General features: G+C 38.2%; 2 protein-coding genes across 4 annotated transcripts; both read left to right on the top strand.

Annotated features, from left to right (window-relative positions):
• Positions 1-2611: 2611 nt before the first annotated feature.
• LOC133710813 (vacuolar protein sorting 38) lies at positions 2612-7611 on the top strand. Of its 3 annotated transcripts, none has more exons than XM_062136938.1 (6): positions 2612-3030; positions 3499-3705; positions 4509-4689; positions 5339-5487; positions 5722-5949; positions 7357-7611. In XM_062136938.1, the coding sequence occupies exons 1-6, from the start codon at positions 2842-2844 to the stop codon at positions 7471-7473; spliced, it is 1071 nt and encodes a 356-aa protein (XP_061992922.1). In that variant the 5' UTR covers positions 2612-2841; the 3' UTR covers positions 7474-7611. The 3 variants fall into 3 exon arrangements, with proteins under 3 accessions (XP_061992922.1, XP_061992923.1, XP_061992924.1); XM_062136939.1 differs by having other exon boundaries at positions 2889-3030; positions 3477-3705; XM_062136940.1 differs by having other exon boundaries at positions 2889-3030; positions 3465-3705.
• A 6274-nt stretch (positions 7612-13885) lies between these two features.
• LOC133710939 (small ribosomal subunit protein uS5w-like) lies at positions 13886-15822 on the top strand. Its single transcript, XM_062137092.1, has 3 exons — positions 13886-14538; positions 14920-14996; positions 15241-15822. Exons 1-3 carry the CDS (start codon positions 14141-14143, stop codon positions 15258-15260), a joined length of 495 nt encoding a protein of 164 aa, XP_061993076.1. The 5' UTR covers positions 13886-14140; the 3' UTR covers positions 15261-15822.
• The last annotated feature ends 1217 nt before the right edge of the window (positions 15823-17039 follow it).

Genomic DNA, 17039 nt, shown 5'->3' with positions numbered 1-17039 from the left:
GGCCAGTTATGCACTTTTTGTGTTATTTTTTTTGTTATACTTTGATTTTTGTGATGTTACATTGTGACAAGTTCAGTCCAGTGACCAATATGGATGTACACCAATTGCAGTCTTAGGCGGGTGTACTAGTTGTCTGGTTGGATTATGTAGCTTCATTTTGGTCAATGTTTAGTTAGTATAGGATAGTAGTCATTTTCTCAAATGTGCAAGGCAATTCTAGAATGGCTATTATTTGCTAGGGGTTTATTTCCCAGTTAGGCCGATCGAAAAGGCAAAGCATTGATTGTTATGCTTCAGGAGCTTAGGCCCTGGTGTATTTAATATCCTGACGGTAACTTTGTAAAGTCATGCCAATATTAATGAATATTCATTTCCTTAAAGAAAAATTTGAGAGACAGATAATAAAGTTCATTGGCAATAATTTTTTTTTTTTTTTTTTTTGAGTAAAATAGGTCATCTCATTATGTAATTCAGCAAGCAATACAAAAACAATCCACCCCTATGGGGTCGATAGAAAGAACCGTTCTGTAGAAACTACTACAAAGCCACCCCTAACTAAAAGAGCAAACAAACTAGCTAGCAATTTCCTAGCACACCCATATTTTAGGATTAAGCCCAAAACAAAGAAAAGTAGAGCCCTGAAGAAGATTAAAATACCCTAATAGGGATAACGAGGCCTCTCTTTTGTTTGCGATCTCTCCCACTCAATGCAAGAGAAAAATAGACCCATCATTCACAAACAAATGAAGGCCCAGAGCTAAATTAAAATTTATAGACAAAGCAACTGTCGAGACCCAAACATATCGAATGAGGCAATAATTTTTTGTTTGTAACAGTACTTAATAGTAAACATATCGTATTAGCAGGCTTGCTCACCTAAGGGACAGTTTTAAGGGACTGTGAGGGATAAATGCATCTCAACCACATGTATTAAATATAAAAGCAGAAATTATAACAATTTAAAATTGTACATTTATTTTCAGCCGTCAGATTCACTTGTCCCTCACAGTCCCTTAAAAACTGTCCCTTAGGTGAGCAGGCCTTATCGAATTAGTATGCTAAAACTTTATTGTGCATAGTGTGATAAAACTTTAAATTAAATATCATTCTAAAAAAAAGAAAAGGCAGTACTTAATAATATTAATTTGGATTAGTAGACTGGATATACGTTTTTTTTTTTTTTGAATAGGATTTGATGTTATTAGATATCAAAGTCATGAAAACAGGCCAGAGTCTAACATGCACTTACATAAGAATCTGGTGAAACCAAATAAACCTATCTAAGTCAATACTAAACTCATTAAAGTCTAAAGGGATGCTCGCCGGAAAGCAAGCCTAAAACGAGCAAGAACAACCTCGCTATCCTAAGGAAAAATCATTCATCTAGTCTAATTTGCCAGCACGCCATTGTGGTACAAATAACAACTAGAAACATCTTAGAACAACTCATAAAGACTATTCCAACTCTAGAAGGCTTGTAACCAGATGTCTAATAGCAGAGACTTAAGAAAATACTAGCTCCTCCCCCTTAGGGTTGGAGCCAGCACCATCCTTAGCCTCTTCAGGAGCCAACAACCTCGGCAACAGGTCGGTCTTGCTCTTCTTGTCCAATGCCACTGTAGCAGACTCAACCAGCCCAAGCTTGAGCTCAAGTCTAGGCCTGAAGGCCCAACTGCCCCTTAGTCCAAGTTTAGGCCCAGGCTCAATGACCCAAGCCCAATTATCAGATCTATTGAAATGGGCCCAGGTATGCCTATGTGGTCCAGGCCCAGAGGTCCAAACCCAAACAAGGACGCTGGTCCAAGCACGCTGTCTCTGCCAGCCTATCACCATCGTCGTCTCCGCCCTGCCTGGGGGTCGTCCACCCCAAGCAGCCATCCTCAGAAGCAGCACTACACTACCGCACCAGCGCCTACAGATCGGTAGCACTCCAACGCCGATTATCAATCGCCTCGACCTCGACTTCGCCTAGTCGGGATGAAAATCCGACTCGCTAACCAGCCGGCACTCGTCCAACACCGCAGCGATTAGTCTTTCACCTAGATCCCAATCACCGCGGTATCAGTCCGACGTACCTATCGCTGATCTGCCTCGATTCACAGCGCCAAGACCCGACCACCAAGATCCTAGAATAACCGGATCTTTTCGAAACCTCTGCCACCACCAAACAGACCTGAGATCTACACCGCACGACTTACGACGCGGCTTGTCGGTGAAGACGACCACGTTGCCGCCACCCTCTGCTCAGAAAACCCTAGGGCTCTGCTCTTTTTACTCTCTAGTTGATTTCTTCGAATAAAGGTTGTAATTCAATAAATATTTTTGGTTTAATTATTCTGTTGTCCAAAAAATAGACTGTATATACGTTAATCTGACGTATATGAATTTGAATTTGACTTTTAATGATATGTCAAGTTCTCGGACAAAATCGTGTTATATTTAACGTATTCGGATTTAAATCGATCCGTTTTAAGTCCTTTTTAATCCAATCCATTTAGAGGTGTACGTGAGTCAGTGCATTATTGATTAACTTGCATAATAAGAATATAAGATCTCTACCTTTTTCAGGTGAAATCACATTTATATCCCCAGCGGAATAACTTCCAGTCGTCCTTGCACTTGTTATTCTCCTCTTTGCCCAACCAACCGGTCCGAAAATTCAAAGCCCCTTTTTTTCCCGAGAAATCAAAATCACACCAACAATTCTGCCCAGGAAAAAAATGTGCTCGGAACCCTAACCGGCGACTCTCCGACGATGAAGTCGAGCCTCTGGCCCCGTCTCCAATTCAAAGCGGCACGAAGCTCTCTCTTCTCTTTTTCTTATTCTTCTTCTTCTTCTTAATGGAACGAAACCGAACCCCCGCCGCAGCAGAGCCGAACAAGAACAAGAGCGATCCCGAAAAGGTGAAGGTAATCGAATGGGAGGAATTCGATCAGGAGCTTGCCAGGTTGTGGAGTCTGTCTTCTGCGCTCAAGGAAGCTCAGGAGAAGAAGCAGAGTCTTAAGCAGAAGCTCGAGTCTCTCATTGAGGTAGGGTTTTAGTGGAGACATTGAAATGTAGGGGCTCCACTATTTGTTCATCGGCTGGAGTTAGGGTTTATTAGAAATCGGAGTTATGAACACTATTATTATCAATTCTTTATTTTCTGGGCAACTGGATTACTTGAATATAATCTTGAAAGGCATGGATTTGTTATTGTATGTTCTTAGTTTAATTCATCTAGTTTCAGCTAAATTTGGTGGTGTTAGGCTCTAAACTATGAATGGAGGACTTTGTGAGGTTATGGCTGTTGAAGTGTTTTTAGTTCTTACTATCTTTGATTTTCTAGTTAATCTAAGAACAGATGATAGATTAAATTCACAGTCATTCGTAATTTTGTTCCTTATATATGATTCTGATTGTGCACTAAGTCGTCATTGGCATATAGCGTTGTTAAATGATTTATTGAGCCTTAATTGATTAGCCCGCGGGTTAGCGGGTGGCAACACTGTTGGCAGGTTGAAGCTGAGTCATTGAATCGATCAAATGAGCTTGAGGAGATGCAGCAGAAACTGGAGGCGAGAAAAGTGGTAATGGGAAACATGTCTATGCATTCTATGGTTGCTGTGGAGGATACTAAAAAGAAAGAGGAACAGCTTAGTACAGAACTAAGGTCGCTATTGGTTGCTGGGACAGCTCTATCTGCAGCTAGGAAGAAACTGGAGGTAAAATATATAATTACTATGTACCAAAAAGTGGTTGGGTTTGCAATGATGGAAGAGGATTTCTACATTTCTGAACTATAATCTTTTATGTCCATTTTTAGCAGTGTGCGGTGCTGGAAAACAAAACTCCAATCCTATTGCACTTTTCTTTCGAAAACTACATAATGATAGATTTTAACTATAACATCCATAGGCCACACTGGAAATTTGAGAGCCAACAACAAGCCTGAGCCAAGTCAGCCGACTTTCAAGCATTAGAATCTCATTTTTTGTAACATCAGCCAACCATGTGATGAATTATGTTATAAATATTGTGATCATAATGTTTGTGTTGGACAAGTTTGCTCTTTTTATTTTTTTATTTTATTTTTTATCCTCAATTCCCATTTTTCATCTTTTGTTCAGGAAGTAATAAACCATCATTATCATTATACATCCCTGTAGTGATATGTTTCTTTCCAGTTCCATACTTTGTCCTCACCAGCCCAGGTTTTAAGCTTAGATTGGGTTGCCTTTTGAATTGCATATTCTTCTTTTTCTTCATCATTTCTAAACTAATCCTATTTAACTACAAGATTGCTCTGTTTCATTTCATCTTGATAGATTGTTTTATATACGTAATAAATATGCATTTTTTGTCTATTTGCTTTATTAAATTGCTTTGATCCATTTCGAAAGTCAAAATTGTATTATGTACTTCTCTAAAATCCTTTTGATTTTCCCCTCTGTTCCATTTTCAGGGTTTATGGATTGGTTTTGACATTTTATATATTGTTGAAAATCTGATTATGCTTATACTACAGGAGTCAAATCAGCTACTTTCCAGAGACAATGGATATATTCGTCTTAAAAACTTGCAAAAGATGCTAAGAAGAAGACAACAAAATATGATAACACAAGTTTCATTGCTCTATCCTGTAAAGTTCACTATGGGTCCTGCACACGAACAGGAGCTTGAATCATTTCCTAACACTAGTAGATCAGGTATTACTAGTGAGTTGTTACTGTATGATATTGATTTTATCCCACAAAGAAAATAAAAAAAGAAGAAAAAATAGAGTAAGCGAGGTAGAATGAATAGAGGAAGGAAAATAAAAGGCTGATGATTGAAGGAAATTGAACTCTTTTATGGCATTTATCCACATTCATGAAGTTTTGGACATCATGGCAATGGGTGTAATTACATTATTTCATAAGATGTTGCTCTCTCATGAAGTAATTCTGTTTTTCATTTATTTGTTCAGCTTGTCAATTTGCTTGAGTGTGACGGAATATGTAGTGAATCTATGTATGACTCTTGATGAGTTTTCATGTTTCTGGTGGTTTTGACCTTTTTTTTTTTTTCTTTCTTTTCTTTGAATCTCAATTTTTTTTCTCGTTTGCTTATAAATGTCTATTTTTGGAGTTCTCAAGATTTTCTAAATGGCTTGCATGACCCTGGAAATTTGTGTAAAATGGATACAATTTCTTCTAGTTCAAGTTTGAATATTGTTGAATTGGCTTCTTTGATATATTTGAGCTTGTTAAAAATTGATGTAGTTTTTCTGTCGACGTCAATAACCTTTGGCAAGATATCCTGCTGTGATTCTGGTTAGATTGTATTTTTAATCTGTTTCTTTTTCAATTTTACCAGGTAATTCTGCTCGATTTAAACCTGCAAACCAGGGAACATTGACAATTTTAGGTTTGCATTTGACTATGCTGCCTTTTAAAATGACAAGTTTCTTCACCGACAAGAAAGAGGTTCAGAAGTCTGCAACAGCCATGGGATACGTCGGTCATGTGAGTAGTACTTTGTCTTTGTTTGGTATATATTGCTTTATACATGCACATTAGAATCTTTACTTTAAGAGTTTAAGTTGTCACTATAATCTCCTGTTCCAGCAGAAATTGACTTTTTAGCATATATATATATATATATTATTTTATTTTATATTATGCTATCTTTTGCTATTTTATTTTTTTCATCAAAGTTGCTTTGTATAAGATGCTCTATTACATTGATTTTGAATGCAGGCTGTTTGCCTTATAGCCTCCTACTTAAAAGTTCCTTTGCGTTATCCTTTGCGCTTGGGTGGTTCCCATTCCTATATTATTGATTATGGACCATCCGTAGAGCCTACATCATCTGATTTATCGTCAAATACAGTGGTTTCCACGGATGTGAAACATGTGGAATTCCCTCTCTTTTTAGATGGTCAAGACACAACAAGAGCGGCTTATGCTGTTTTCTTACTAAACAAGGTGCAATTTTGTTCACATATAGTCCTGACCTACTGAGATTTGATTACTTTCCATTGATGTGCATGTGGTTCTTATCTTGTCATTAGCTTGATCATTGTGCAGTCATACACTTCAAAATGTGATTATTGGAAATAGTAAAACCTTGTAACTTAGTTATGTAGTACAAAGTTTGCCCCGAAATCAAATTAATGTAGTATAGAGATAAGGTATAAGAGAAGGGAATAATAACTAATTACAGATTTGTGTATAAGGAGGCAATCTGCAATACTATAGTGCCCTTTATCCGCTTCGTTGTTGTTAAAAATTCTGTTTCTGTTTGTGTATTGGAGGGTTGGAGTAGTTCCCCGACCCTTGATGACCATTTTTGTTTATTTTTCTTCTGAGATAGGATTGACTGAAGGGAAGCTTTACAAAGAAGTAGTATTTATTTATCTGTGTGTGGATGTACATCTTTGTCTAAGTAAATGTAATCTGTTTGACTTTGAACAAACAGTTGACCTGTATGATTATTAACTTATGACCTAATAGTGGATTAAATTTTTTGCTGATTTCCTAAGAGTAGGAATTTCACTTGATATAGCTCCTGTTGACTCATGAGAGTTTGTGGTTTTCCCAAGAGATTCCAAGTGTTAACTATTATGTCAGTAATTAGAGATTTGCTCATAATTTCTCTATGGCTGCCACAAAATCTATTTCCACTAAGTGTATTTGTCTCCTCCGTGAGTGCTAGGAACCTTTACATGAAACTTGTACACAGTTTGTCCATTTCTTGGTTTCTTAAGAAGCAGATGAGTCTGGTAATTGTGTCGGTGAATTGTCTGTGTCAGGGCCATTGCATGGTCCATAGAGTACTTCAATTTTAGGAATGACTTGGTAGCATAAATTCCAAGAAAGTAATTTGTTATATACTGAATACACAAAATATGTAGCTAAATTTTCAGCAGCTAATGCAGCTTACATGACGTTTGTGTGGCACTGTGGCTATACTTGGATACTTTTCTTTCAAATTCCTGTTTATGTTGTTCCATTAGAAAGCCTATAGGATCCCAAGTATTCCATGATAGAATTAGTGGTACATTTGGACAACTTAGTGATTTGAGCAAGAATGTCTTGGAATCACTAAAGATTTGTAGTATCATAACTTAAAAACTTTTAGTTCTATGATTCTTTCTTTAACTTTAGATCATTCTTGCAACTCATCCATGTCTTTTTCTTTTACTTCTTGCTTTCTCTTTTGTTGATGAGGGTAAAGATTTATTTATTTTGTTTTGCTTTATTTAATTTCCTTGGCCATATATAATCTCATGCTTTTCCTGAGGTTAAATTAAGTATATCAATCATAACTCTCCAGATTTCTATTTTCAACGCATAGTTAAGTTGACATTAGCGTTTTTTTGTCTGGTGTAGGATTTAGAACAGCTTCTGAATTACATTGGTGTTAAAAGCTTAGGGCCACGGCATGTCCTGGCCAATTTGAAGGAGCTTGTTAGGACAATTCAGTCTGTAGATTATATTGATACGTGATTTGGTTTCTGATGTAACAGTTTTGGCTCTGTAAGTTAATCTGCGTTGTAAATGAATCATTTGTATTCTTACCCTGGTGCAAGTTTTTAGTACAGCACCTTGCCATTTTCATTTATACCGATAAAAAATTTGAGTATTCATAGGAAGACTGAATCTATGTGCAAGTATAGGATAAGAATCTGGTTTACTTTTGCATCATAAGTGTATCTCCTTTATACCAGCAATCGAAACACCATGAGAAGTCGATCTGAATAGATATGAAGAAGGGTGAGAATATGTAACCTGTTGACTTTCTAGAAACGTTTTCATGGGTTTTCAAGCTGATATTACTTGGATCATGTAATGAGGCCCTTGATCCAATCGAAAAATACAATTAAGGCCCTTGATTGACCGAACAAAACCTCTCCAAGTCATCTTCATTATTGAGCAACATGCCTCGTGTGCATATATGCTTTTAAAATCAAGTAATTATGAGAATGGATTCTTCCTAGTTGTCTTGACATTATGTTTCACATGCTCAATTCTACAAAAAGGATAAAAAGACAAATGGTCGGGAAACAGATAAGCTTGGGGAACACGCTACAGGAATCTTGCTACATTAGCTTATTGGTTTTGATACTAAAACTCTGGAACCAAAACTGCAGAGCTTCGGGTAGATATTGAATAGTATATAGTTTATAAACCATGTGGACTAACTTGGAAACCTTTTCAGTTTTCACAAACGTTAACAGAAGTAACAGAATCAAACGACCTCCCACTCGATCTGCATCGTCTCAAACCGCCATGTCTCGTCTTGCGCTGCGTCACTCCTAACTCAACATGCCATTCCAGAATTTGATACGGTTTCGTGTTTTCTGGAGTTGAACAATGCACTCGAGGTTGGACATGCTGTGTTGCAAACAAATATCTGATTAAAGTTTTGGAATTGTTTTTCAAGGTTAGAAAAGTAGGAAGCTCTGTTTTACTGGAGCAAAATTCAGCATTGACGGTCTCAATTAGGACTAGCCAGCGGTGGTTTGCTTCAAACGGTTTCCAAATAATTGGCTTGGACTCTAAGAGTATGTAGGAAATGACAGAACCAAGTCATCTTACTTTCTCGAAGCGTTCTCATTGAATTTAAATTACTGAGTTCTTGACAAAAAGAACCCGCAGATACAGAACCGAAACTAAAAGCAACAATTAACAGAAACCTACAACAACAAATTTAAACTAGCCCACCAAGTGAGGGTCATATACATACCGCTGCAGTAACAGAGACATCTAGAAGACCTGGTCAAAGCAAATAACAACAACTCACAGTCCTACTCCTAGTCCAAAATTCAGAGAAACCAACGCATCTACCTTGTCATAGTGCTCCAAAAACTCGTCAAAATCGTGCATCAGACTCTGATCTGCTTGAACCGAGTCATCCACCAAGTTCAGAAACTCCGTCGCATCTATTACTCCACTGGCATACATGTGAAATTGCTTCAAGAATTCGGTATACTTCTCAGGATTACCGAGTGTTTCCTTTACTCTTTTGCAAATGAACATCACTCTTTCATATGTGCTCTTCTTCAATTTCTCCTGAATATCCTTGATATCTTTCACGACAATTCTGTGCTCCAGACCAAAAACATAGATTTTGTGTTTTTTACCTTGTTTTGGATTCGGTTTGCAGGCCACGGTAGTTTCTTTCACATTCTTCTCTACCTCGACCTTCTTTTGTTTTGGATTCGGTAAACAGGCCAAGGTAGTTTCCTTTGCATTGTTATCCACCTCCATTTTCTTCCGCTTCACCGAAATAATCCGAGGAAACTATACCCACTCTTGTGTTTTTCGGGTCCGGACAGACAGAAAGTCAGTGTCCTGATTCCTCACGAATGCCTTGATTCATCAGAATCATCCAAACTGCCATGTGAACTAATGCCTTTCAGAACAAGAAACAAAAATCAATATCAAGCAGTAGTAAAACTCAACTCACTTCACCATTAACGTACAAGGCTTAAACAAAATCAAACATCCATACCCATCACCACCATCCATCCCTCCATGGGTTGTGAAGCACAACCACATTTGTGGGTCCCACTCAACCCTTCAACCTAATATTGCAATTTTGAAAAACCCAAATACAACAACAGCGCCGTAGGCTCAGACCCATTTGATATATGTAAATTTACACTCCATTACAATTTACAACATTTATCAAATGCCTTATGGCCAAAGTAAACGATAAATCATAATGTTGCATATGGGTTGGAAGTTAAATAAACCATTATCTAAATAAATTAAATTATTATAAAAATGTTACTGAAATTTGAGAGGGAGAAGAGAGGGGGGGGAGAGAGAAAGATCACCTGGCAAGTGCTGGAAAGAAAGAGAGAGAGAGAGAGAGGGCGAAGGAGAGACTGAGAGTCGGGGGGAGCCGAAACAGAAAAGGGTTCTGATCTTTTTTAAGAGAGAGGCGAAGGCTCGAGGGTTTGGGTAATTTTTGTGGCGCTTTATAAAGAGGGTTTTTTTTTTTTTTTTTTTGTTATTTTCTTGCTTCTCAATCCTGTTGGAAATCGTAATTTAAACTAGCCGTTATTCACATTGTCAGTTTGTGGGCTTTTCTTGGGCGAGTCAATGGGCTTCATTGCTGTTTATGTCTGTTGCTACGTTGGACTTGTTTTGTCGCTATAGCTGCACCATTGTCTTTTCTTCTACGGAAGGCTACACCATGGATATGGCGGTATGGAATGCGAGCTAGGTAGAGATTCGCGTTTTTGAAAATTAAAGGGCTTGGATTCAGTAGTGGGTTATAGCCAAAGCATTCAACTGCCAAAATCTGAGTGTCTTTTTTTGATACAAGAAGGAAAAAACAACTATAAAGAGTAACCTCTAATACAACATAATCTCATATAGTCAAATAAATGAGCATGAGTGCATGACAGATAGAAAGAGTTAGAGAATTTCTCCAAACTTGAGCTGTCCTGTGTTGGAGCCAAAATCCGAATGTTGAAGGCCACACAGTCACTCCCTTCCTCTTCAATTGTATATTTAATAACCTTAGGGAGAATGAAAAGCTAGGATTTGGATTCCTTTTTGGGCTACTTTATGTTTTTAGTTATTTTTGGCTTTAAAAGTTGCTATTGAAAACAGGCGAGTGTTGGTGTCGAAAAATTCCGTTGAGGAGTTTGACTCACCAATGAATGTGGACTGGAGCGGGAGCTGACCGGGAACAATCGAGAAGCTTCCCTCGAGCGTTGACTCGAAGTTTGACCGTCGGCTCAAGGAGGAGGGGTACCTGCAGAAAACTCTCCGATGCCTAAGTCAATACGTTTCTTAGTAGTGGGGTAGAGTGAATTGGATTCGATGCATTACCTTGGCTTCGAGCAGCCTATTTATAGGTGTACCTCGGCGTGGGCTGCAAGTAAACTTGCACAGCAAGCCGTAGTGACTTGACCGGCACGCCACCATTAAGGCCGTATTTACTCCTACAATAACCGTCACTTATTGGCGGTCATGATTGTCATACTGAATGTCGCATTTATCGTCGCATTTACAGCTACATTAACCGTTGCATTTACTGTTGCCATTACTTCTCTTTAATTGCCTTGATTGCAGGGTCAAATTTATTGACCACCCCCACAGCGAGTGAACTACGGTTTGGAAAAGGCAAAGGAAATTCTGCAGCCTGTTCGGTGGCGCTCCCTCATTGACCTTGGCTCCATGCCTCATCGACGAACAACGGGTGTTGCTAGACGGGCTCTTGGGATCTAGGGGCTCCCGACTTTGGCTTCTCTTCATCGGCCTAGGATGGGTACGTATCTTCTTTCTTCTCAAGCAGTGACGCCGGTGTGGGTATTTGGTGATCGGCGATCGATGACGGCCCAGGTAGGGAGAGAGAAAGGGGACGAGAGAGAGGAACAGTAGGGAGAGAGAAAAAAATAGAAAAAAAATGTTTAGATAAAAGAATAATGGATTAAAACATGAAAAGACGAAAATATCCTTCAGCTGTCAATTTTTGTAACCAAGCTAACGGCAACAGGTACCAATCTTCGGTCGGGGTCAAAACCTCAGGTACCGTTTTGATATTTTCTGAACGTGAGGTACTGAAGTTTAGAATGGGGAAAATGTCAGGTATTGTACAGACGATTTTCCCTTTAATTTATATTGCACTATACCAGGGAGAAGCTTCAATTCGTTCCAATTTCTTGCAAATAGTGAATCGAATTAAAAAAGTTATGTGATACTTGGCATCCATACCTGCAGCTACTATGGGATAGTTTAGAATTGCTGTGACTTAAAAAAAAAAAACTGTTGCTGCTGTGTTGTGAGAATAATCAGCTGTGAATTAAAACATGTTCGTATTTGGTAAAAGATACTTCTAAAAGTGCTATTAGTACATAAAACAACTTCAGAGCGTGTTTTAATTAAAAGCAGCTTCTAAAAGCAACATTTGGGTTGCTTCCAAAATTTGCTGCCAATGACCTGTAATTTTCAATTAAAGCGGTTTTTTATTTATTTACCAAACACAATAAAATCTAAAATTTTAGACAAAAGCTGATTTTTTAAAAAAGTGAAGCAATCCCCTACAGGGCCTATGTTGTTGATGTGAAAGTTTGAGATAGTAGAAGAAAGGTTAATTGGGAACACATAAGAACAACAAATGCAAAATAGATAAAAAGAGTAAATAGAAAAACAAACATCTTTTGGTCTTGAAAAGTCACATTTTGGTTATCTTACATGTTGTATGCTAACATAGTGCATGATTTCACCTTTATATATTGGACGGACGCATGAGATCTAAAGACCTAACATCGCTGGGTCACAACTCTCCCTCTCCGCAACTTTAGTCCAACAGACTTCCTCTTTCAGTGCTACATGCATTTAGTCTAGATTAGTGCTACATGCTAACATAGTGCATGATTTCACCTTTATATATTGGACGGACGCATGAGATCTAAAGACCTAACATCGCTGGGTCACAACTCTCCCTCTCCGCAACTTTAGTCCAACAGACTTCCTCTTTCAGTGCTACATGCATTTAGTCTAGATTAGTTCAGTTTTGATTGCCTTAGAGGTTTTAATTTTCTTTTTCTTTTCAAAAGAACAAAATCCCAATTTTTTGCCAAAGAAAAAAGTCTCATCCAATCCTGAAACTATTGGTGCATAGCTTTTCTTTCATTTTTGTTGTTGTTTTTTATTGTAGAGATTGATATATAGAGGAAAGAGGATCGGAGGTGTAAACAGATAAATGTCTAGAACAAGAAGTTAATAGCACTTTTACTTATTTGAAATGAAGAAATATATGAATCAGATACAATATGAATATGAGAGAAAATGAATTGGTATTGGAATGAATAATTTTGATTATGCTATTTATTAACCTTAGGCGATATTGTTTACAATTTATTTTGAATTGAAATCAGAATTAGTATGATTACTAAAACGTCCCATTTGATAAGTGGCTGAAACCCTTTTTTTTTTTTTTTTTGAATAAAGGGCTGGTGTGGCTGAAACCTTGTTTTAAAATACATCAAAGTTCGGAAAAGTTACGTAAGAATTACTTTTTAATATATGATGATCATAGTTGATAGATCCAATCACATACATGAAAATTTTGATTTTATACAGTGTATATGTAATTGGTATATTAAAACAAATAATGATGATGATGATGATATGATTTTTTTATTTTTTATTTTAGTTTGTAATGACGATAACGATAACGATGATTGAAGACAAGCTACATAGGCTCCGACTTGAACAGATCCATTAAGGGACAACATCTTCTCTCTCTCTCTCTCTCTCTCTCAATTTGGATTCTGGCAAATATGTGTATAATTGAGTTTGTGTGACACAAACGATCAAAAACCCAGAGAGAAGAAGAGATGGATCAGTATAAGTATTATTAGTAGTTTAGTACTAATGGTATAATTATTCATTCACTCTTGAATTTTACGCTCCGAAGAAGGAAAAGGCACCGCTGCCGTCGAACCTGGCCAAGTTCGATAGAGGAAAGCAGAAGAAGAAGAAATGGAGCGATCTGAAATTTTTTCTTCTGAGCTCGATAGATTGGAAAGAAAGAGAAAAATTATTTTCGTAATAATTTATTAATTTTTTTTTTAATGAGAATTATTGGTTACGTGTCAAATTATTATTCGTGGGACAGGGTAGGGATAGAGACAGTGGATTTCCTCTTATTCCCATACCTATTTTAAGTAAGTAAATTTGTCATTAATATATTAATATAGAAGAAAAATTGAAAAAAAAAAGGGTCAATGATAAAAGAGGTCATTTTGAAGTGTCTTATTATAATTCAGGTAACACAAATGTCCCCATGATAATTAAGGTCACCCATTTACAACCTGCCACTAGAGTTAAACTTAATTACAAAAACTGCCACCGACAGCTCTCTTTCTCCCTCCCATTAACCAAGCCTGTCTGAACCCCTATTCATTCAGACTCTCGACCCTTACCGAAAACTCTCTCTCTCTCTCTCAAATTCTCTGCATCTGGATTTTTTGTTCGTTCGCGGAGCTCAGAAATTGATGGCTTCTTCGTCGTTGAGATCTTCGTTGACGATAATGGTAGCGGCCGCTGTGAACAATGGCAGAGCTGGAAGGTTCGAGAGGCAGCAACTCCATCCCGCTCGGCAAACGACTTTGTCTGTTCGATTCAAGCCGGCGTCTTCCTCGACTTTATGGATGAAAGAGGAGGCGGCGCCACTGGCGAGCCTGGAGGCTTCGGCCGCGGAATCAGAGGCTTCAAGGTCTTTGTCGTCGTCGGCGACAGCAAAAGCCATGTCGGACTCGGCATCAAGTGCAGCAAGGAGGTTGCTACTGCTATTCGTGGAGCCATTATTGTGGCTAAGCTGTGGGTGATTCCTGTGAGGAGGGGTTACAAGATCGGAAAGCCCCACACCATGCATTGCAAGGTCACCGGAAAGTGTGGCTCTGTTATCGTGGGGATGGTGCTTGCTCCTCGTGGTTCTGGTATTATGGTGGCTAGGGTTCCCAAGAAGGTGTTCCAATTTGCTGGTATTGATGATGTGTTCACTTCATCCAAGGGGTCTACCAAGACTCTCGAAACTTTGTCAAGGTTTGCTTCTTAAACGCACTTGTTTTTTGGTTGTTGTTGTTGTTAATTATTGTGTTGGTGACGTGTAATTCATACTTGAATTGACTGATAATCTCTATTGATTCATATGTGTTTAGGTGCATATTTATCCCAATATTTTGATTCTTATGTATCAACTCTGTTCCCCTGAATCACGAATTTGAGGTTTTCTTATCTAATTGTTACAATTATTCATATTTCAAGGTTGTTGAATCGGTTTTTAGAGCAAGTTTGAAGCTTTGCTGGGTTGCTGTCTTATCATATTAACTTGCAAGATCTCGAATATGTAACTATTTTATGAGCTGTATATGGTTATTTTGATGTTGTACTGTAGGAATAATGATTGAGCTATTTAAAGTGAAGGAAAAGCAGAGGGAGCTTGCTGAAAATGCCAATGGAAAGTCACCGGTTAAGAAGCAAAGTTCTGGAGAATTACAAAGGTATGCCATGTTAAAGTTTTACATATCTGCATATTTGTTACGTTTAAGCAAGTAGCACATAATATTAACTTTGTATCTGTTATTGATTATGTCCAGCATGCAAATGACATGAGTTGGTGCATAAATATAATGATAACATAGGGTTTTCTGATTAATACTTCAATTCACTAATCTCATTCTCTGTCTTGATCACCCAACCACATGTGTACTTGCATGTATTTTGACATTTATCTTACTATCGTAGGCTTTACCCCACTTCCATAACAATTGGCTGTGCAGTCCTCGTTTGAAGTTGCTACTTTGAGCTTGTGTCATTCTTTGTATTCAACAATGGCTGGTGAAGTAGTGACCGCAAATGAAAATGGCAATGGCAACATCCAGCTGAATCCACAAAGGACTTACCAAGTTGTTGTGGTTGCAACTCGAGAAATGGGTATTGGAAAGGATGGGAAACAGCCTTGGAGACTAGCTTCCTTATGATCTCAAGTTCTTTAAGGATGTCACTGTAACCACATCAGATCCCGGAAAAAAAGAATGCAATTATAATGGGCATAAAAACATGGCACAACATTCCCCCTGAGCATCGGCCTTTACCTAGACGCCTTAATGTTGTTCTGACTCATTCGGGGAGTTTTTTTTTATTTCTCTTTAAAACAGTAACTTTGTTCGTGTTTAAATTGTGGTTGTGTTGTTGTGGAAGTTATTTATTATATTTTATGAGAGTGATGTGTGGTGATTTCTGTTGTGGGGTGATATTGTGGTTATTACTTATTAGAACTATTGTCAATATAGCGTTTGAGTTCTCATGCCTTATTCTTTTTTCGGATCTTGTATTCTCTTTTGGCATGTTCCTATACAATGAATGGTTGAATATAGCTAAACTCCATAAGTCACTGGTTAGGTCACCAGTCATGTTCAATGTTGATCACTCACTGTCAATCACATATCACTTGCCAAGTTACTGGCCATGTCACAGTTATAAACATGTCACTGTCAATCCCTGTCCATGTCACATAACCTCAAGTAACTAGCAATGTTACTGTTCATTGTAGCATTGGCTATGTCACTGGCCAAGTTACTAGCCATGTCACTGTTAATCCTTAGCCAGTGAAGTCATTGTTCAAGCCAAGTCCCTAGTTAGTGAGGTCACTGGTCAAGTCACTGTTAACCTCAAGTCACTGACCATGTAACTGTCTCAAGTCATTGGTCAAGTCACTGACCATGTAACTGTCTCAAGTCACTGTCAATCACATGTCACTGTCTCAAGTCACTGTCAATCACATGTCACTGACCACATCACTGTTATACACATGTCACTGACTGACCACGTCTTGAGAAGAAATCCCCTCTCGAACAATATAAGTGAGAAGTAATCTCTTTCCTCAAAGGAAATCTGTGTGAGGAGCTATCCCCTCAAAACAAATTTGGGTGAGGAGTAAGTAATTCCCTAAAGTGGAATCTGTGTGAGAAGAAATCCCCTCAAGGCCAATATGAATGAAGAGTAATCTCCTTGAGGAGATATTTGGGTGATACCGTTAAGGCAAATTAGGATGAGGAGTAAGGTAATTCCCTAAAGATGAATCTCTGTGAGGATTGTGAGGATAGATCCCCTCAAGGCTAACATGGGTGAGGAGTAATCCTCTCGAGGCGAATCTAGATGAGTAGAAATCCCCTCAAAAGGAATCTGGGTGAGGAGGATTGGACCAATTTACCTATAAAAGTAATTTTGATCAAGTCCCTAGTTAGTGAGGTCACTGGTCAAGTCACTGTTAACCTTAAGTCACTGACCATGTAACTGTCTTAAGTCACTGGCCAAGTCACTGACCATGTCACTGTCTCAAGTCACTGACCATGTAACTGTCTCAAGTCACTGACTAAGTCACTATCTCAAGTCACTGACCATGTAACTGTCTCAAGTCACTGGTCAAGTCACTGACCATGTCACTATCAATTCCTGGTCAAGTCACTGTTAATCTCAACTCACCGGCAAAGTCACTGACCATATCACTGTCAATCCATAGCCAAGTCACTGTCCATCTCAAG

Source organism: Rosa rugosa, chromosome 5 (genome assembly GCF_958449725.1).
Source record: "Rosa rugosa chromosome 5, drRosRugo1.1, whole genome shotgun sequence".
NCBI lineage: Eukaryota > Viridiplantae > Streptophyta > Magnoliopsida > Rosales > Rosaceae > Rosa > Rosa rugosa.
Note: the sequence above shows the minus strand (reverse complement) of the source record. Positions and strands in the feature narration are given on the sequence as shown.